Genomic DNA, 20,037 nt, shown 5'->3' on the forward strand with positions numbered 1-20,037 from the left:
AGTTTAAAGATGAGGCCCCTGGGACAGCTCAACCACTGGGTCAGCCTCAGCAGAGGGACAGCCTCGGCCGCAGGGACAGCCCTCTCCACCCCCGTCACCTCTACTGGCGATTCCGCCAGCCGCCCCGCCCCCACTTGAGCCAACTCCTCCCCCAGAGCCCCAGGGCTGCTCACACACTCCGGGCCGCATCCTGCCGCGAGCGGGCCCTGCACCCAGGAACCTCCACGGGAACCGTTATCCCACCCGCGGTGCCCGCTGGGAGCGAAAGCCGCGAGTTGGAAGTGGGATCCAGCAGCGACCCTGATAGGGAGCCCGAGGGGGCGCGCGTCCCCGCCCGCCACAGGCCTGCTGCAACCGGCTCGCACGGGTAGGCGGGGGCTCGCTCCGCGCCACGCGGTTCGACCAATGCGAGCGCGCGCAGCGGGGCCCGGCGGTCCCGGCCGCCGGTGCTGAAAACCCGGCGCGTGGGCGGTGGGCTCCGGGCGCGCGCCAGCGGACCCGCTCCCGGAGCACGCGAGGCCGGCGCGCGCTATCCGCAGGCCCCGAGCGCGCGCCTGACCGCCCTTTCCCTTGCGGGCGCGCGGCGTTGCCAGGCCTCAATGGCCCCCGAGACCCCGGCCCAGGGGCCGACCCCGCGCTACTTCACTTGGGAAGAGGTGGCGCAGCGCTCCGGGCGCAACAAGGAGCGGTGGCTGGTGATCGAGCGGAAGGTGTACAACATCAGCGAGTTCAACCGCCGGCACCCCGGGGGCTCCCGGGTCATCAGCCACTACGCGGGACAGGATGCCACGGTGAGCACGGCTTGACACGGGCACGGGAGGAGGCGGGGCTGGGCGGCCGGGGCCGGAAGTTTGGCTCCCACAGCCGAACACCAGCTAATTCAGGGGAAAGCCGAGAGGCGCCCGAGCATAGCTGTTGACCAGTGATTGGGTTTGCGGTGGACACGGGATCCAAGGGCAGGGAGAGGCTGTGAAAAGTAGAGCCTGGGGAGTGGAAATGGAGGCCGGCAACGTGCACACACAAACAAAGAGCCAAACGGTCGGTGCCTGCGTTCCTTCTGTGGCCGCGAGTTTGCGGTCTCTAGGCGTGGGCAGGCCCAGAGCAGGGCCGGAGGGGGGAAAGCGAGGATGCAGGGCACCAGGACTGCGGGTGCTGCCGCGGCCGAGGGAGGAGGAGTCGGTTCTCCCGCGGCCGAGGAATCAGTGGTAGGTAGAGGGTGTCGATCTGCTTCGGTGGCCGGGAGGGGAGCGCAGCCGCGTCTGGACTGAGCTTGCTGGGCTACCCTCGTGAGCGGGAGCAGAGAGGGAATTACTCTCCGGCAAAGGGCTGAGGCGGGAAGCCACCTGGTGCCCGCTGCCTTGGGAAACCCTGCACAGAGTGAAGGCGGGAGGGTGGGGAAGGAACCTCTCGTGCCAGAGAGGACAGCGGCTGCTGGTGCATAGTCATAAATGAGAATGACATGCTGAAGAAGGGGGGGCGGGTGTTTGCATCAACATACATTTGGCAAGGACCCCGGAACGACCCTCGAATCCTGTGGGGAGGTCACTCAGCCGCAGGCCAGCGGGGTCTCCAGCTATTCGCCGCAGCAGACAGCTGTTTGCACTCTCGGTTGTTGGCCTGGTGCGGGGTCGCAACCGGACTCCCTCGGGCCTCACTGCTGGGTCAGCGCGTGCCCCAAGCCCAGGTCCTGCTGTTTCCCTTTCTAGACCACAGGCTCTCAGAGATGAGGCACCTGGCGCCTCCCTGCTGGGTTAGAGGGCTGGGGGTCACCGATTGGGACCCAAAGGTTGGAGCGTTCTCTTCGCCACGCCCCCTTCCTCAGCATCCTTCCCCCATCCTGCGCCCAGCGGTGTGACCCCTTCCGCTGTCCCCACCCTCTGCTCTTGCCATCCCGGAGCGCGCCTCGGGCCACCAGGGTTCCCGTTATGTCGAAGCGGTGCACAGGCACTTCAGCGTGAGGACCCGCCCTTCCCTCTGACGCGGCCAGCTTGGGGGACGAGGCCAGAGCCTGCGCTTGTCACCCCGAGTGACCGCAGGGGAGCCCAGACGGCGGCCAAAGGCTAAGGCGGAGACCGCATGCGCAGAAGGAGCAGGCATTAACACCAAGGTTTCTTGCAGTGTGATTTGGGGCCGGGGCCTGCCGCGGCGGGGACGGCGATTGGTCCGGCTGTGTGGTGCCACCAGCTGCTGGCTCCGCCCCGGCTCCCGCCTCTCCTGCCGCCTCGCCATAGGGCCTGGGGCCTCCTGACCTACTGACGTGAAGCTCATCACCAAGGTCCCTACCTGTTGTTAGGAAAATTTGCTGCGCCGGGGCAAGGGGTGGTCAAAGTGCTAGGTGAAATATGGAAGCCTACCCGGAACCGTGGCTGAGGGAAAGGGGGAGAAATGGAAAAGTTCTCCAGTTGGGATATGGGGAATCACCCTCATCACATTTTTATGGAGCGTGCAGGCTCAAAGAGGGCCTTGTTAAGAGTCCCACAGAAGGAAAGTTTCATAGCCCCACCCATCCATTCTGGTTCTCACCAACACACCTAAATTCATGTGTAAAAGCTGTTCCTAGAAACTACAGAGGAAACAGCAGCCCAGGAAGGTCTTTCTGAGGCCCCCACCCTATTTGTCCATGTGGTGCCCTTCTTACTGGACCACAGATGCTGGGTTATCCTGAGCTGTGGACACCCAGAAAAGGTCTAAGCACCCTCAAAAGGCTGCTGGCTGGATGGAGGTGGTGTCTGAACTTGGGTACAAACCTTGCTGGGTCAGGAGGATGGCCTTTGGTGGGAGCCCTCCAGGAGTCTGCGGGGCTGGATTCCTCACTGTCCTGCCTTCTCTTCATCCTTGCAGGATCCCTTTGTGGCATTCCACATCAACAAGGGCCTTGTGAAGAAGTACATGAACTCGCTCCTGATTGGAGAACTGTCTCCGGAGCAGCCCAGCTTTGAGCCCACTAAGAATGTGAGACTCTAGTTTGCTGTTTGGAGACCCTGTGGTTGTTCGGGGGCCGGGGGTAGAAGGAAGCCCTACATAGGATCATAGGTGACCACAGTCTGTAGTTTCCGGGAAGTTTGAGGTCCCTGCTTCTGTATAGTCTTTGGGTCACAGGCCCAAGAGAGTGGAGCCTTGGAACCTATGGTTTCTCACAAGGCCACCACCACTACCATCATCATCATCAACAGGAGACCCATCTTGAGCACTTACTCTGTGCCTGCCAAGCATAACCTCGTATAACCACATATTGACAGATGAGAAGACTGAGGCTCAGAGAGGTTACGCAATATGGCCAAGGATCATGCTGTTAGTAAATGGCAGAGCAGGGACTTGAGTCAAGTCTAACTCCCAAAGGCCACGCTCTCTTAGGCATGATACCATAGCACCTCCTTCTGTCATCCTTCCTCAGGATTGTGGTCTTTTTACCTAGGGCTGTGGACTTCCCGCAGCTACCTCAGTGGGACGTCCTTAAGCCTAAGAGGACCCTTGTCACCAGCAGTGTTGGGTTGCAGCTGGGAAGAATAACAGTCCCTCCCTCTCCACTCTTTCTCAGAAAGAGCTGACGGATGAGTTCCGAGAGCTGCGGGCCACAGTGGAGCGGATGGGGCTCATGAAGGCCAACCATGTCTTCTTCCTGTTGTACCTGCTGCACATCCTGCTGCTGGACGTTGCTGCCTGGCTCACTCTTCGGGTCTTTGGGACGTCCTTCGTGCCCTTCCTCGTTTGTGCAGTGCTGCTCAGCGCAGTTCAGGTGAGAGCCCTTGGCTTGTCAAGAGCACAGCCATGCTTAGCATCCCTAGAAAAGTTCTTTGTACCCCCAGGAGGCTAAGACGCCTTGCCCTCCGACCAGCACCGAGCTGAGGACATGGGGAGAGTCAGTGCAGAAAGAACACATACTCCATTGTCTGCGGCTTTCATCTGTTCATTAGCCACTTGTGTACCTTCATTTCTCCCACTGCCTCTCCAGCTGCTTCTTCCAGGGTTCCCTTCTTCCTGTGGAATTTCTCCTCTGAATCTTTGCATTTAGGTTCTGCCACAGCCCAAGTATGCCAAGGACCAAGATTCTGGTTTCTCAGCAAAGCTTGGCTTCTTTTCCTCATCACAAGACTGCCTATCATGTTAAAAATGTTTGGGCCCTAATACTCGGCTATCCAAACCCATTTGTCAAGCCTTCTGCTTGCCTCTGAGTTTGTCATTCTGTGTAAGCTGAGTGTTCAGTCCATCAAAGTCACAGGTCTCCAGAGCTGGGGAAACTGAAGAACAAGGAAGGGGCAATGATTTGCCCCAACTCTCATGTGAGTTAGTGGCAGAGCCAGAGTTAGCACCCAGGCTTCCTGACTCCTTTCCTGATGTGCTCAGTTAGGATACTGCGGCCATCACAGGCCTAGGTGGATGAGGGAGGAGTGGTTGGGGTCAGTGAGAGGGACACGGGGCTGGTGGGCTGCTCTCAGCGTTAACATTTCTTGCCCAGGCCCAGGCTGGCTGGCTGCAGCATGACTTTGGGCACCTGTCTGTCTTCAGCACCTCTACGTGGAACCACCTGCTACATCATTTCGTGATTGGCCACCTGAAGGTCAGTGGGATGGGGAAGGGTTCTCTGAAACTCTGGTCAATAAAGGACTGCCTGGGAGGAAGGGGGACACGGCTGGCATACTCATGTCCTGCTTTTCTGTAGGGGGCCCCTGCCAGTTGGTGGAACCACATGCACTTCCAGCACCACGCCAAGCCCAACTGCTTCCGCAAAGACCCCGACATCAACATGCACCCCTTTTTCTTTGCTTTGGGGAAGATCCTCTCTGTGGAGGTGAGCAGAGCTACCAGTGGAAAGGTCTTGGAGAATGGAAACCTGCCAGCACAGAGGACTTTGGGGGGAAATGCTCACAATACTGTCATTGTGGGGAAGACATTGGGGGCTGATTGGAAGTTGTGGGAGGTAACAGGCAGTAAACGGGCTGCCTAGGACAGAATCACCTGTCCTTCCTAGTGAGTCCAAGTCAGCAAAATAGTGACTGTGTAAAGGTACCACATGCTGCTAAGGATCCAAGGATGATCAGGAGATTACCATGCAAACCCCTGCTCATCCTCGAAGGTGATGGATGGCCCTCCTTGGGTACTTTTTTGACACTCCTACCCCAGGCAGTCATCCCCCCTACCCCGCATTTTGTATTCCTCTCTCTTATACTTTGATATCCTACTGTGTCACAGTCTTTCCCACCAAGGACTGCACTGTCTTACTCTTCTTCTCCCAGTGCCTGGAACACTCATTCACCAAATAACTCTTCCCACCCACCTGATCCGTCTCACTTCCAGGGTGGTCAGTGTTGGGTTTGAATTGCCATCTGAGGTTGTGAGCAAAAATTGAAATGCAGCTGCTAAAGGAAGGATGCCTGAGGATCGATCTAGTGAGCTTTTCGTGAGCATAGTGCAATAAAAGGCTTTGAATGGCCAGCAGAGTTCTTTGAAAAGTTAATGTAAAACCCTTTGTCCCAAGGCTCTAGGCTGCAGTCAGAGCTCTTCCAGGTCCCCCTCCACCACTTTATGATAGTTCAGCCTGCCAAGAACTAAACTGCCATTAAACGCAGTTCAGTTCCAGGCAGGAGTTCAAGGACTGCTGTGGAAAGACTTTGGCAGCACTGGCTGTCCGGGCACTAGGAGCCCCTCGCTTGAAGCTTGTGTCTCACCTGTCCATCATGTCCTAATTTTCCCACCTCCTAAACAGGGACTCATTTGGTTTCCCACATGGCCAGTATTGTTATGGTCAACAGTGTGGACGATGAACCAGCCCTGGCCGCCCCCTGGCTCAGGCGGCTGCTTTGAGGGCCATGTGGGTGATTTACCAGGCAGAACATGGGGCTCTTGGTGGCACTTCTGTTGTCACTATATAGGGTTTAAAAAAAAGGTAGCACTCTAAGTGGAAGAGAACCTTCTCACACCACTGCCTTTATTGCTTCTTGGCACTGGCGTTTTCAGGAAATTCCTGTCTGTAGATACTAAAAATAGAGAATGATCTGGAACCAAAACAGCCTTTTTTTCTTTTTCTTTTTTTGGCCTAGTTATGAGGTTGAAGGTAGGCTGCCTGTTAGTATGTTAGTAAATGCTACCGGCTGCTTGGTGCTTGGTTCACTCTCTGGGGACAGTTTAACTGGGCATTGATCCCGGTGCTGATCCAGTGGCATCCACCTCAGTGCCTCTGGAGGACAAGATGTGCAGGGGACACTCGACCCTAAGTATAACCCCCTAGCTTCCGACAGTCAAAGAACAGTGGACAGTTATTAGGATCATGATGGCGTGTTATTGCCATTCATGGAGGCAGCAGTGAACAGGGCTCCCTTCCAAACAGTTCCAAAGTAGGAGGCTAGACTTCTGCCCACCCACCCAGCAAATAAGACAGGTGATCCTCTTGTTCCCCCCTCTTGGTTAGTGTTGCTTGGGGTGGGGTGAAGTTCCCCGCATCAGCAAGCCGTGTTAGCACTGCCTCCAGAACATATCCCACAGTCACTGACTTCTCCAGCTCCACTGCCTCCCCGCCCCAGATGATTGCTTCAGCCTCCTCACTGGTCTGTCTGCTACCGTGTCTGCCCCGCTACAGTTCATTCTTCCCACTGCCAGCCAGAGAGCCTTTTAAAGCACAAAGCAGATCACGCCACACCCATTGAAAGCCCTCTGATGGCTTCCCATCACCACGGGAATAAAATCCAAACTCCTCACCATGGCCTTAATTACAAGGGCTCTCAAAGGTCTGACATGATTTGGCCATCCCTAGTTTTCTAGTCTTCTCACCATTCTCCCCTGTTGCTCACTGTTCCCCAGTCACACTGACCTCCTTTCTGTGCCTTGAATATTCCAAGCCTTTGTACTGGCTGTTCCCTCTGCTTTAAATGCTATTCCCCTGAATCTTTACATTGCTGGTCCCTTCTCATCATTCAGTCTTCAGTTTAGATGTCAGCACTTCAGGGAAGCCATAACTGACCACCCTCGCCAAAACGCTGCTCCCTCACTTTCCATCATATTTTCCTGTTTTTAATTTGTAACAACCTTGAACCCTGTTTACAGGTTTATCACTAGGTTCCTCTCAGATTATAAATTCCATGAGGGTAGGAATTTTGTATAGTTCCCCTCTATATCCCCAGCACCTAGGATAGTGTCAGGCACATAGTAGATGCTCAATAAATACCTGTTAAATGAATCAGTTAATACAGAAAGAATGCTTCATTTAACATAAGTATCTTGCACAGAATGACCTTTCCATAAATGACCTGTCAAAACAGTGGGTAGAGGCATGAAAGAATGAGCAGGCGTTTTGCTCTAGGTCGGGTTCCTCCTGTGCCCTGTGGTTCTCTGGTCACCAGAACTAATTGGGGCAAGAGGAGCAGAAAGAGCCATCAGGTGAGACGGCAGCGCTTTGCTGTCATGTTTCTGTGCGTTCACGCTAGGCTGACTGGTTGACCTGGTGGCCTCAGCTTGTCTCTTCAGCAGCTAGGCTTACAAAATCACCACCACCACTGGGAAAAGCCAGAATCTTCAGATTGCCAAGTTGTTCTTGGTATCCTGTTTAAAATAATTGCCAAACTTTGCTTAGCTTTCAAGGAGTTTTATAAAGCTCATGTTGAAATCAAGAGACCAAAAGATTTTAATGGGGCAGATTGGGGGCTAGATGTAGAGGGAATACTGACCTGTGTAGGGGTAAAAATGGTTGTCCCTGGAGACTGGTGTCAAAAAAGTACCAAGATGGGAGAAAGGAGGGGGAGAAGATGGAGGGGCCCAGATACTGTAGGACAAAGGTATCTTTGGATAAACGTGAGGAGTGCTGAGGACTTGAAGACACCATTGTGTATGTGCCTCATGTGGGCATGGGCCATTTAGCTGCGTGCCATGGTGTGGCACGCTTAGCAGAGCGAAGCCCAGGGCTTCATGTGCCAGGTGCTGGAGTTAAGGCTGGGTCTGCTGGAGCCTTCCAGTAACATCAACAAGCTGATGGTCCCTAGAATAGGCCTAAATTCCTAAGCAGGGAACAGTCAAGGTCAGAGAAGGAGGGGATGGGTGACTGGTCAGTGGGTGCTGATTTGTGTTTGCTTTTCTTCACAGCTTGGGAAACAGAAGAAAAAGTACATGCCATACAACCACCAGCACAAATACTTCTTCTTGAGTGAGTGTCCCCATCCAACACAAGGAAGGGGGGGCTGAAAGGACTAAGGAGGAAATGACTCTCAAAAACATGATAGTATTTTAGGTAAAGGTGAGAGGAAGTACGCCACTCCCAACAGGTTACTCCCTGCATGGGAGCAATCTACCATCTCAGCCAAGTCAACAGTTAGGCTAACGTTCGGTCAAAGGTCATTTGTATTGGAAACAAACTAGTTCCTCCAGTCTCACCCTGGCTTCCACAAAAGAACTGAGTGGTAGTGTGGGGCCTTAAACCTCACCTTATAATGTGTCAAACAGAGACCTGGGTCAAGGTGACCCAGTGGGGTGCAGTCCAACCCCCAGCGAGACAGAGGTAGATGTAGCTATGGGAAGATTGGACTCAAAGAGGGAGTGTAGGAGCTATTGGAAAAAGGAGAAAACATTTCTGTAGTTGTCTTAAGTTTATAATGAAGACTGCTATATGTTCCTTGCTTTAAAAATCTGTTCCATAATGCTTAAAAATTTAAGTTTTAAAACTCCTTTAAAAATTCAAAATTTTAAAGAAAAGGAGGGGATGATTCCATTGATCCTGTTTTAGTTCAAAGGAATGTATCCTAACTGCCTTTTACCAACCATCCCTACTGGAGAAAAGGTGATAGGGTAGAGGCTGGAGCAGAACCATTCAGAAGAAAGAATGTTAGAATGCATGGCATCTCAGGATAGAGGAGCCATAGTGGGCATTGTAATGCGGGAGGTTATAGGTAGCATCAGGGCCATGCAGAGAAGGGATACAGAAAAGGAAAGGGGATAGCACGTAGGACGGGATCTACTTCGATTCCCAGTGTTAAGAAAAACCACTCAGCCCCTTCCCACAGCTGACCTCTGGGGCTTGAGGTTGGATGGCACAAGCTCATTTTCCTAGTCCAAGGAAGTAAGCTTACAGCCCATGAAGGATCAGCAGGGTCTTGTCCCTCCGTCCCCTGCCCCATTCCCCTAACACACACACAAACTTTCCTGCTCCTGTCCCTTTACAAGCAGCCAGGAACACAGGACAGATGCTGCAAGGACAGGTGTAAGGGCAGTAGGAAGGCCCCGGGCAGGGGCAGGGCTGTGGCCAGGGCAACTTGGGGAGTACTAGCAGTGCCCTTTTAAAGGCATGAGAGCTCGCAAGTTTCATTCGTGGAACTTGAATTTCCCCAGCTGCCCTCTTCCACTAGAAAAGAATGCCACCCCCACCCTTCACCCTCCTGCCGTCCTCTTGGGAGATTTTGCCTTCTTCAGACTTGCATTCATGCCCACCTTCAGTGCCTGCCAGTTACAGTGGCTTAAGGAGTGCCAAGGCAGCTGGAGGGGCAGGAGGAAATGGCAGAGATGCTGGAGGCCATCCTTCCAGCACTAACCAGCCCTTTAGTAACCGTCATGCTACTCTCACCTCCTCCTTCTCTCCATTCCCTCCCTAGTTGGACCCCCAGCCTTGCTGCCTCTTTACTTCCAGTGGTATATTTTCTATTTTGTTATCCAGCGGAAGAAGTGGGTGGTGAGTATCCATGACCCAAGAAGCCCACATCCTTTGTCTCCATTACCCTGAGGGAGGGTAAAGGACTCTCTGGGGGAAATCCCACTGTGGTTTGTTCCAGGCCTAATTTAGAGCAAAGTAGTAGAACCAGGTATAGACCTGCCTTGTCTCTAGGTGGGATGATTTGAGCTCAGCAGACAACCTGACGCCCAATGCCCTATTTCATTCAGCAGTATCTCCTGAGTTTTGTGCTGGGCATAAAGCCAGGGCCAGGTTGGGGAGTGTGGAAAAGGAGTAAGGGACAGCGCCTGCTCTCAGGAAACTTCTGATGAAGCAGGGTGTGGTTTACACCAGAGAAGAGGTACAGGCCGAAGGTTCTGGGATTCCAGAACGAGAGGCTTCAGGAAAGTCTTTGTGAAGTCACTTTTCTAGCTAGCCTTGGAGGACAGGCAGAGGTGGGGTGGAGGGAGGATGGACTCTGAGCAGAGAGGCTGGGCACTGAGGGGTATTTGTCCACTGGACAGTTTGTGGAGGACTCTCGTGTCAGAAGAGGAGCGTGGTGCAGAAGTGATTGGAGGTTTGGTCAGGGTGCTTATTGGCACGCACTGAGCCATGGTGCTGGGAGAGTCATCTGGCAGCATGATGGAGGAATGAAGGATTTCTATGGGTTGGGAGGGGCCGGAGGCAGGGAGAGCCTGGAGGCCTTGGCGCCTGGGAAGGAAACAGGCCAGGAGGGCTGGGGGGATCACTAGGAACAGAAGGAAGGAGCAGTGGCACTAGATATTTTAGGACTGGGCCACTGAGAAGAGACGCTGACTGTGGCTGTGTTCCAGTCTGGGTGCCTGTGAGAATGGCGACACCATGCAAAGAAATAGTTTAAGTGAGAGGAAGAGGAAGAGGCCGGTGCTTTTGCCAGTCATAATGTTCTCTGCTTCTCACTGCAGGACCTGGCCTGGATGATCACCTTCTACATCCGCATCTTCCTCACTTATGTGCCACTGTTGGGAGTGAAGGGCCTCCTGGGCCTTTTCTTTATGGTCAGGTACTTGATGGGGCAGGAGGGATTGGTGAAGAAAGGCAGATGTTTGGGAGTAACGAGTCTGGCCCAGGGACTGTGCTGGGGCTTCGGGTAGCAGAGGGCGTTTCAGGTGTTGACTTGGGAAGGTGGCCAGGCTGGAGCAATTACCTGAGGGAGGGTGAGAACTCGACTCTGCTTGTACTGTTTCTGTCTGTGTGCCATATCCACTAGGTTCTTGGAAAGCAACTGGTTTGTGTGGGTGACACAGATGAACCATATTCCCATGCACATCGATTACGACCAGAACGTGGACTGGGTCTCCACCCAGGTAAGGGACAGTCAGTCACCTAACACAACTAAGAAAAGGGGTGGGTAGGCAGAAACGCAGGGCAGGTGGGGAAGGGCAGTAACAACAGAAGTCCCCAGCAGTATTGCATCATTCATTAGCTTGAAGTTTCCTGCCACCATGTGGAGAAGGGAGTGACCAGGGACAGTCCTATAGCCCGTCCTCTCAAACAGCTTTGCCTGGAGAGGGCTGGCCTGGCCTTTCCATCTGGTTCCCAGAGCCTTGCTCTCTCCCTGACCTTCCTCCAGCTCCAGGCAACATGCAACGTCCACAAGTCCGCCTTCAATGACTGGTTCAGTGGACACCTCAACTTCCAGATTGAGCACCAGTGAGTAGGGAGACCTGGGAAGCAGGGTCTGGAGGAGGGTCCATGTGTGCGGGAGGTGGGTGGGAGCAGAGGAGGAGGAGCCACTGACTTTCCCCTGTTCTCCCTAAAGTCTCTTCCCCACAATGCCTCGACACAATTACCACAAAGTGGCTCCCCTGGTGCAGTCCCTGTGTGCCAAACATGGCATAGCGTACCAGTCCAAGCCCCTGTTCTCAGCCTTCGCCGACATTGTTCAGTGAGTATCTGAGCCTGGGAAGATGATTGGTAGGGCAGGAAGAGGGTGGGGCATTGGGGTTGGTGGTGAAGTATGGGGTCGGAGCAATAGGAAGGTTTCCCCAGTCGTCTGGAATGGAGGTCAGCAAGGCAAAGGCAGGGAGCTCTATTGGTCTCGTGGCCAGGTCAGTCCTTTTCTGTCAGCGCCATGGCCCAAGCTCTTTCTCAGGAAAGGGACAGGAAGCATTCACATGAAGGGGGCCTTATGTCCCAGAGCTGGGCCTGCATACCTCTGTAAGAGCTCCAGCACTACACTACTGGTGGGTGGCTTGGCTTTGGGGCTCGGTTCCACCCCGTCTCTCACTGCCTGCTTCCATCTTGTCCCCGCAGCTCATTGAAGGAGTCCGGGCAACTCTGGCTAGATGCCTATCTTCACCAATAACAACAGCCCATCTGGAAGAGGAGCCTCTGGAGCCAAAGCAAAAGGGCACTTGAGGGCAATGCCACTACAATTCTAAAATTCAGAGATTGTGTTTGAGGAGATAAAGGCTTGGCTCAAACCCTTTCCCTTTATCTTCTAGGCAGATTTATGACCCAAAGAGGTTGGGGGAACATGCAGGCCCCCTAGAAGGGATGGAGCTATTGGGGCAGGGATATGAGTTTTGTTTCCTTTTTCTAGTTTGTCAGATGCAAATGGTTGATGAGCAAAGAGGGAGTCAGGAGGGTGTTAGAAGAATAGGGAAACCTACTAAGCCCAGCAATCAGGAAGAGATTTCGCACTAAAATTCCACCCAGGAAAGGGGTGAGCTCATCTTACGGATCCACTTCTCAGTGCCTTTCCACCCTCACCTACAAACCTCAGAGGTTCGCAGCCTGGAGGGAGATGGAGCAGCTTAACCTTTTGAGCAAAGTTTAGAAAGGAAGCATTAGTGTTTAGAATTCTGAGGCCTGGGAGCCCAGCTCACTCTAGGGCTAGGTGACTTATGTCTGCCTCAGGCTCCTGGAGAAGGAATTTCTCCTTTGCGAAGAAGGCAGGGCAGAGGCCAGACTGTGGTGTCAGAGACATCTGGCCGGCCCTAAAGGATCCTGCCACTACTGATTTTGGTCTCATGTTCCATCCAGGGTACCAAGGAAGCATTAGGTCCTAGGTCTTGCCAAAATGGCTAATGGAGAGTTGTTGGCCATTAAAAATCAGTTCAGCTTTTGATTTACCTCTTCTAACCAGTACCTAAGGAACAAAATACTCCTCAGATAGGGAGTCCACTTGCTCCATAAGCAAGTGAGCAGATGGGGCAACTTAATCTCCTCCCTAGAAACAAATGAGGGCTCCTCATGGTTTCTCTTTGCTTCCCTACCTATAATTCCAAGTTTAATACAATAGCTGTCAGTGAGCACAAGTGACCAAGCTGGGAGATACTAAATTAGCAATGAGGAAAACACAAGTTTCAGTCGTAAAGAATATAAGAGCTGTAAGAAATTTTCTGTAACCTAGATTATGTTATAGCATTACTTCTGAGCAGGAGCAGTGTGGTTAAATGTAACCATTTTAGTTCTAAACCAGAAATAGGAAGATAAAAACACAGAAGTTTGTGATCATTGTTGCTGTCATTAGGCTTCTTACACTGTCAACTCTGTTCAAGTGTCTTTCTCTGCTGGAGTCCAGGTAGGAATTTAGGATCATCTCTTGAGCATAGCAGTCTAATATTAAAATGCAATTTTTAAATTTCCTGGTTTTTAAAAGATAAAAACAGTTTAACCCATCTCTAAAGAACAAACATAGGAATGTGCCCCAGGAGTCTCACCTTAACACCAGAGCTTGTCATCAGCGTTCACCCCCTCCCCCTACACCCACAGCCTTTCAGTTCAGGTGAGGGGATTATTCGCCTGCTCAGCAGCATCTGCTGTTAAGTATATTGAGCATTTGGGACATTTGGAAGACAAAGCACAGCTCTGGGCGAGTTTGCATTTAGTTTTGGGAGAATGGCAATCAGGGAGATGAAGGTCCTAGAGGCACCCCCCCCATGGGAAGGCTGTCTTGATTTCTTAGCAGTTTGTCAAAACAAAGACAAAACGATTTTAAAAACAGATGAGGGAGAACAGGTTGCAGAAGAGTTGAGATCTTTTCCATTTGGGAAGAACCTGGTTTAAAACAGCCTGGGTAGAAAAATTAGTAGCAGAATTGAAGAGCTCTATTTTCATTGGGTTCCTCACTCCAGAATAGGCGCTGATCCTTCCCTATCCCTGTTCCCTGCTACCTAAGGTTTAGGTGTGGTGTCACCAGCCTGTCAAGCCATCTGGCTTTGGGCCGAGGCTGCCCAATCTGAGCACACCAAGTGAAGCTTATTGAGCCAAGTCCAGATCCTCAAAGCACCTCAAACACTGTGGCCTTCTCTCCTTGGCCTAGACCAGTGTGGTCTCACATGGCCAAAATGGGACATTACCAGTGATAAAAGGTTCAGACTATTAAAGTGGTAACGTAAGTGATCTCAAATCCAACGACAGATGAGAAAACAGGCTTAGACAGGACAAGTCACATCCAGTCACAGATTGTGGAAGAACTAACATTTGAACTCACTTTCTAAAAACACCAGCTTCTATGTTTGTCTTAGTTACTTTCATCTTCCTACCACTTATCCGGAGGCATTTTCTTTAATTAGGCCCAATATCAGTATCCTTTGTGTATGTGCCAATTTTGTTACATTCCAATGAAGTTTAGAAATAAAGTGAAGTTTGACCAAACGAAGGTGATTCACTTGTAATCCAACGCCCTTCTGCACACTGTCAGCAGGACTCCGTATGCCTCTGCTATGTTACCATCCACTTCTACAGCTCTAACTATTCTTTCTGAACATAAGTCCCTCCCTGCACAGCATCCGCTTTGTGTAAACAAGCCCGTTGGGAAGAGGAAGGAACATCAAGACCTGGAAGGCACCAACGCACAGGTGGATTATGGCAAGGAAAAGCCAACTCCTTTCCATGACACCCGCATGTTCCAATAATGAATTGCTCAATACACTAGCCAGGTTTTATGTGCATTGCTTCCTCCTATCATGAGGCAATATCTCCGCCCTTTTTTAACTCATTTCTAGTCTCCATATGAATAGTTTCCATAAGTCTTTTTGCCTAAATTTTTCTCTGCAGGCACAACGCCTTTGAGCTGAGCTTCGTAAAGCCATGCCTTTTTGACCTCCATCCTATTAGAACAGCAATCTTTGAGCAAGGTTAGAACATGCTAAATAAAAATTTGCAGAATTGATTTTTCCTGCAGTGTGTCGTGGTTAAACACCTAGAAGAGACTAGGCAACTTGACTTCAAAAAGCAAGAGGAAAACAAACCACTCTACATGCTTGTCTACCACAGGGTACAAGCCCTTACCTAGAGCTATTGCACTGAGGTGATAACTCCAAAGAAGTCTTACCACCTCTGGAACCCATCACCATTACTGCAAATTACTTGCATCAGAAAATGGATCTCAAAGTGTGTGGCTTGGCTCAATTTGAGAAAAACTTTTAAGTGCTGGAGAAAGCAATGAACAAAACTAAGATCCCTGCCCTCAGCCTGGAACTTTGTCTATACCAGTAGTATCCAGAGTCTCCCAGTTAGGAAGATGATGCTAGGGACACTTACCCATCTGTGCCTCAAGCAGAGGAGGGCTTATATTCTGAGATTCCACATAATATTTCATTGGAAAAATAGACTGCTCCATTAAAAATTTCAAAAACCACTGGTCTTTGGTTTTCTACCTGCTTAATCTGTCAAAACATCAAGTTAAATTGCAGACTGCTTGTTTAAATGTCTTTGTTAACTTCAAATGGCAGAGATAGGAAGGCTAAAAAAATTGGAAACTCAAAACAGGACAGCTCCCTACCAAGTTTTATCAGGACCATAAAACATTCAAAGTACAAAAATATACCATCTCTAATGGCTCAGCTAAAAAAAAGAAAAAAGGGGTCAGCCGAGTGGCTTAGTTGGTTAAGAGCTTGCTCAAGAGTTTGAGCAATAGCGGTTCAAGTCCCGNTCACCTTCTACATCCGCATCTTCCTCACTTATGTGCCACTGTTGGGAGTGAAGGGCCTCCTGGGCCTTTTCTTTATGGTCAGGTACTTGATGGGGCAGGAGGGATTGGTGAAGAAAGGCAGATGTTTGGGAGTAACGAGTCTGGCCCAGGGACTGTGCTGGGGCTTCGGGTAGCAGAGGGCGTTTCAGGTGTTGACTTGGGAAGGTGGCCAGGCTGGAGCAATTACCTGAGGGAGGGTGAGAACTCGACTCTGCTTGTACTGTTTCTGTCTGTGTGCCATATCCACTAGGTTCTTGGAAAGCAACTGGTTTGTGTGGGTGACACAGATGAACCATATTCCCATGCACATCGATTACGACCAGAACGTGGACTGGGTCTCCACCCAGGTAAGGGACAGTCAGTCACCTAACACAACTAAGAAAAGGGGTGGGTAGGCAGAAACGCAGGGCAGGTGGGGAAGGGCAGTAACAACAGAAGTCCCCAGCAGTATTGCATCATTCATTAGCTTGAAGTTTCCTGCCACCATGTGGAGAAGGGAGTGACCAGGGACAGTCCCGTAGCCCGTCCTCTCAAACAGCTTTGCCTGGAGAGGGCTGGCCTGGCCTTTCCATCTGGTTCCCAGAGCCTTGCTCTCTCCCTGACCTTCCTCCAGCTCCAGGCAACATGCAACGTCCACAAGTCCGCCTTCAATGACTGGTTCAGTGGACACCTCAACTTCCAGATTGAGCACCAGTGAGTAGGGAGACCTGGGAAGCAGGGTCTGGAGGAGGGTCCATGTGTGCGGGAGGTGGGTGGGAGCAGAGGAGGAGGAGCCACTGACTTTCCCCTGTTCTCCCTAAAGTCTCTTCCCCACAATGCCTCGACACAATTACCACAAAGTGGCTCCCCTGGTGCAGTCCCTGTGTGCCAAACATGGCATAGCGTACCAGTCCAAGCCCCTGTTCTCAGCCTTCGCCGACATTGTTCAGTGAGTATCTGAGCCTGGGAAGATGATTGGTAGGGCAGGAAGAGGGTGGGGCATTGGGGTTGGTGGTGAAGTATGGGGTCGGAGCAATAGGAAGGTTTCCCCAGTCGTCTGGAATGGAGGTCAGCAAGGCAAAGGCAGGGAGCTCTATTGGTCTCGTGGCCAGGTCAGTCCTTTTCTGTCAGCGCCATGGCCCAAGCTCTTTCTCAGGAAAGGGACAGGAAGCATTCACATGAAGGGGGCCTTATGTCCCAGAGCTGGGCCTGCATACCTCTGTAAGAGCTCCAGCACTACACTACTGGTGGGTGGCTTGGCTTTGGGGCTCGGTTCCACCCCGTCTCTCACTGCCTGCTTCCATCTTGTCCCCGCAGCTCATTGAAGGAGTCCGGGCAACTCTGGCTAGATGCCTATCTTCACCAATAACAACAGCCCATCTGGAAGAGGAGCCTCTGGAGCCAAAGCAAAAGGGCACTTGAGGGCAATGCCACTACAATTCTAAAATTCAGAGATTGTGTTTGAGGAGATAAAGGCTTGGCTCAAACCCTTTCCCTTTATCTTCTAGGCAGATTTATGACCCAAAGAGGTTGGGGGAACATGCAGGCCCCCTAGAAGGGATGGAGCTATTGGGGCAGGGATATGAGTTTTGTTTCCTTTTTCTAGTTTGTCAGATGCAAATGGTTGATGAGCAAAGAGGGAGTCAGGAGGGTGTTAGAAGAATAGGGAAACCTACTAAGCCCAGCAATCAGGAAGAGATTTCGCACTAAAATTCCACCCAGGAAAGGGGTGAGCTCATCTTACGGATCCACTTCTCAGTGCCTTTCCACCCTCACCTACAAACCTCAGAGGTTCGCAGCCTGGAGGGAGATGGAGCAGCTTAACCTTTTGAGCAAAGTTTAGAAAGGAAGCATTAGTGTTTAGAATTCTGAGGCCTGGGAGCCCAGCTCACTCTAGGGCTAGGTGACTTATGTCTGCCTCAGGCTCCTGGAGAAGGAATTTCTCCTTTGCGAAGAAGGCAGGGCAGAGGCCAGACTGTGGTGTCAGAGACATCTGGCCGGCCCTAAAGGATCCTGCCACTACTGATTTTGGTCTCATGTTCCATCCAGGGTACCAAGGAAGCATTAGGTCCTAGGTCTTGCCAAAATGGCTAATGGAGAGTTGTTGGCCATTAAAAATCAGTTCAGCTTTTGATTTACCTCTTCTAACCAGTACCTAAGGAACAAAATACTCCTCAGATAGGGAGTCCACTTGCTCCATAAGCAAGTGAGCAGATGGGGCAACTTAATCTCCTCCCTAGAAACAAATGAGGGCTCCTCATGGTTTCTCTTTGCTTCCCTACCTATAATTCCAAGTTTAATACAATAGCTGTCAGTGAGCACAAGTGACCAAGCTGGGAGATACTAAATTAGCAATGAGGAAAACACAAGTTTCAGTCGTAAAGAATATAAGAGCTGTAAGAAATTTTCTGTAACCTAGATTATGTTATAGCATTACTTCTGAGCAGGAGCAGTGTGGTTAAATGTAACCATTTTAGTTCTAAACCAGAAATAGGAAGATAAAAACACAGAAGTTTGTGATCATTGTTGCTGTCATTAGGCTTCTTACACTGTCAACTCTGTTCAAGTGTCTTTCTCTGCTGGAGTCCAGGTAGGAATTTAGGATCATCTCTTGAGCATAGCAGTCTAATATTAAAATGCAATTTTTAAATTTCCTGGTTTTTAAAAGATAAAAACAGTTTAACCCATCTCTAGAGAACAAACATAGGAATGTGCCCCAGGAGTCTCACCTTAACACCAGAGCTTGTCATCAGCGTTCACCCCCTCCCCCTACACCCACAGCCTTTCAGTTCAGGTGAGGGGATTATTCGCCTGCTCAGCAGCATCTGCTGTTAAGTATATTGAGCATTTGGGACATTTGGAAGACAAAGCACAGCTCTGGGCGAGTTTGCATTTAGTTTTGGGAGAATGGCAATCAGGGAGATGAAGGTCCTAGAGGCACCCCCCCCATGGGAAGGCTGTCTTGATTTCTTAGCAGTTTGTCAAAACAAAGACAAAACGATTTTAAAAACAGATGAGGGAGAACAGGTTGCAGAAGAGTTGAGATCTTTTCCATTTGGGAAGAACCTAGTTTAAAACAGCCTGGGTAGAAAAATTAGTAGCAGAATTGAAGAGCTCTATTTTCATTGGGTTCCTCACTCCAGAATAGGCGCTGATCCTTCCCTATCCCTGTTCCCTGCTACCTAAGGTTTAGGTGTGGTGTCACCAGCCTGTCAAGCCATCTGGCTTTGGGCCGAGGCTGCCCAATCTGAGCACACCAAGTGAAGCTTATTGAGCCAAGTCCAGATCCTCAAAGCACCTCAAACACTGTGGCCTTCTCTCCTTGGCCTAGACCAGTGTGGTCTCACATGGCCAAAATGGGACATTACCAGTGATAAAAGGTTCAGACTATTAAAGTGGTAACGTAAGTGATCTCAAATCCAACGACAGATGAGAAAACAGGCTTAGACAGGACAAGTCACATCCAGTCACAGATTGTGGAAGAACTAACATTTGAACTCACTTTCTAAAAACACCAGCTTCTATGTTTGTCTTAGTTACTTTCATCTTCCTACCACTTATCCGGAGGCATTTTCTTTAATTAGGCCCAATATCAGTATCCTTTGTGTATGTGCCAATTTTGTTACATTCCAATGAAGTTTAGAAATAAAGTGAAGTTTGACCAAACGAAGGTGATTCACTTGTAATCCAACGCCCTTCTGCACACTGTCAGCAGGACTCTGTATGCCTCTGCTATGTTACCATCCACTTCTACAGCTCTAACTATTCTTTCTGAACATAAGTCCCTCCCTGCACAGCATCCGCTTTGTGTAAACAAGCCCGTTGGGAAGAGGAAGGAACATCAAGGCCTGGAAGGCACCAACGCACAGGTGGATTATGGCAAGGAAAAGCCAACTCCTTTCCATGACACCCGCATGTTCCAATAATGAATTGCTCAATACACTAGCCAGGTTTTATGTGCATTGCTTCCTCCTATCATGAGGCAATATCTCCGCCCTTTTTTAACTCATTTCTAGTCTCCATATGAATAGTTTCCATAAGTCTTTTTGCCTAAATTTTTCTCTGCAGGCACAACGCCTTTGAGCTGAGCTACGTAAAGCCATGCCTTTTTGACCTCCATCCTATTAGAACAGCAATCTTTGAGCAAGGTTAGAACATGCTAAATAAAAATTTGCAGAATTGATTTTTCCTGCAGTGTGTCGTGGTTAAACACCTAGAAGAGACTAGGCAACTTGACTTCAAAAAGCAAGAGGAAAACAAACCACTCTACATGCTTGTCTACCACAGGGTACAAGCCCTTACCTAGAGCTATTGCACTGAGGTGATAACTCCAAAGAAGTCTTACCACCTCTGGAACCCATCACCATTACTGCAAATTACTTGCATCAGAAAATGGATCTCAAAGTGTGTGGCTTGGCTCAATTTGAGAAAAACTTTTAAGTGCTGGAGAAAGCAATGAACAAAACTAAGA

The 20,037-nt window shown here is 50.6% G+C and overlaps 2 protein-coding genes across 3 annotated transcripts; both read left to right on the top strand.

Annotated features, from left to right (window-relative positions):
* The first annotated feature begins 326 nt into the window (after positions 1-326).
* On the top strand, positions 327-14,269 carry LOC109390020 (fatty acid desaturase 1). 2 transcript variants are annotated; one of them, XM_019656000.1, is made up of 12 exons: positions 327-791; positions 2,842-2,952; positions 3,539-3,736; positions 4,457-4,558; positions 4,661-4,789; positions 8,071-8,131; positions 9,570-9,646; positions 10,570-10,667; positions 10,875-10,971; positions 11,238-11,317; positions 11,427-11,552; positions 11,921-14,269. In XM_019656000.1, the coding sequence occupies exons 1-12, from the start codon at positions 600-602 to the stop codon at positions 11,970-11,972; spliced, it is 1,323 nt and encodes a 440-aa protein (XP_019511545.1). In that variant the 5' UTR covers positions 327-599; the 3' UTR covers positions 11,973-14,269. The 2 variants fall into 2 exon arrangements, with proteins under 2 accessions (XP_019511545.1, XP_019511546.1); XM_019656001.1 differs by lacking the exon at positions 327-791 and adding an exon at positions 912-1,205.
* A 311-nt stretch (positions 14,270-14,580) lies between these two features.
* On the top strand, positions 14,581-19,749 carry LOC109389978 (fatty acid desaturase 1-like). Its single transcript, XM_019655955.1, has 7 exons — positions 14,581-14,585; positions 14,672-14,751; positions 15,543-15,630; positions 15,838-15,934; positions 16,201-16,280; positions 16,390-16,515; positions 16,884-19,749. Exons 1-7 carry the CDS (start codon positions 14,581-14,583, stop codon positions 16,933-16,935), a joined length of 528 nt encoding a protein of 175 aa, XP_019511500.1. The 3' UTR covers positions 16,936-19,749.
* The last annotated feature ends 288 nt before the right edge of the window (positions 19,750-20,037 follow it).

The sequence above is a fragment of the Hipposideros armiger genome, unplaced genomic scaffold, assembly GCF_001890085.2.
Source record: "Hipposideros armiger isolate ML-2016 unplaced genomic scaffold, ASM189008v1 scaffold_253, whole genome shotgun sequence".
NCBI lineage: Eukaryota > Metazoa > Chordata > Mammalia > Chiroptera > Hipposideridae > Hipposideros > Hipposideros armiger.

Excerpts from the sequence above, each read along its gene's own strand:
- LOC109390020 (XM_019656000.1), top strand. The coding sequence starts at position 600 with ATGGCCCCCGAGACCCCGGCCCAGGGGCCGACCCCGCGCTACTTCACT. Across the intron at positions 10,668-10,874 it reads GGCCTTTTCTTTATGGTCAG|GTTCTTGGAAAGCAACTGGT; the intron begins GTACTTGATGGG and ends CATATCCACTAG. Across the intron at positions 10,972-11,237 it reads TGGACTGGGTCTCCACCCAG|CTCCAGGCAACATGCAACGT; the intron begins GTAAGGGACAGT and ends ACCTTCCTCCAG.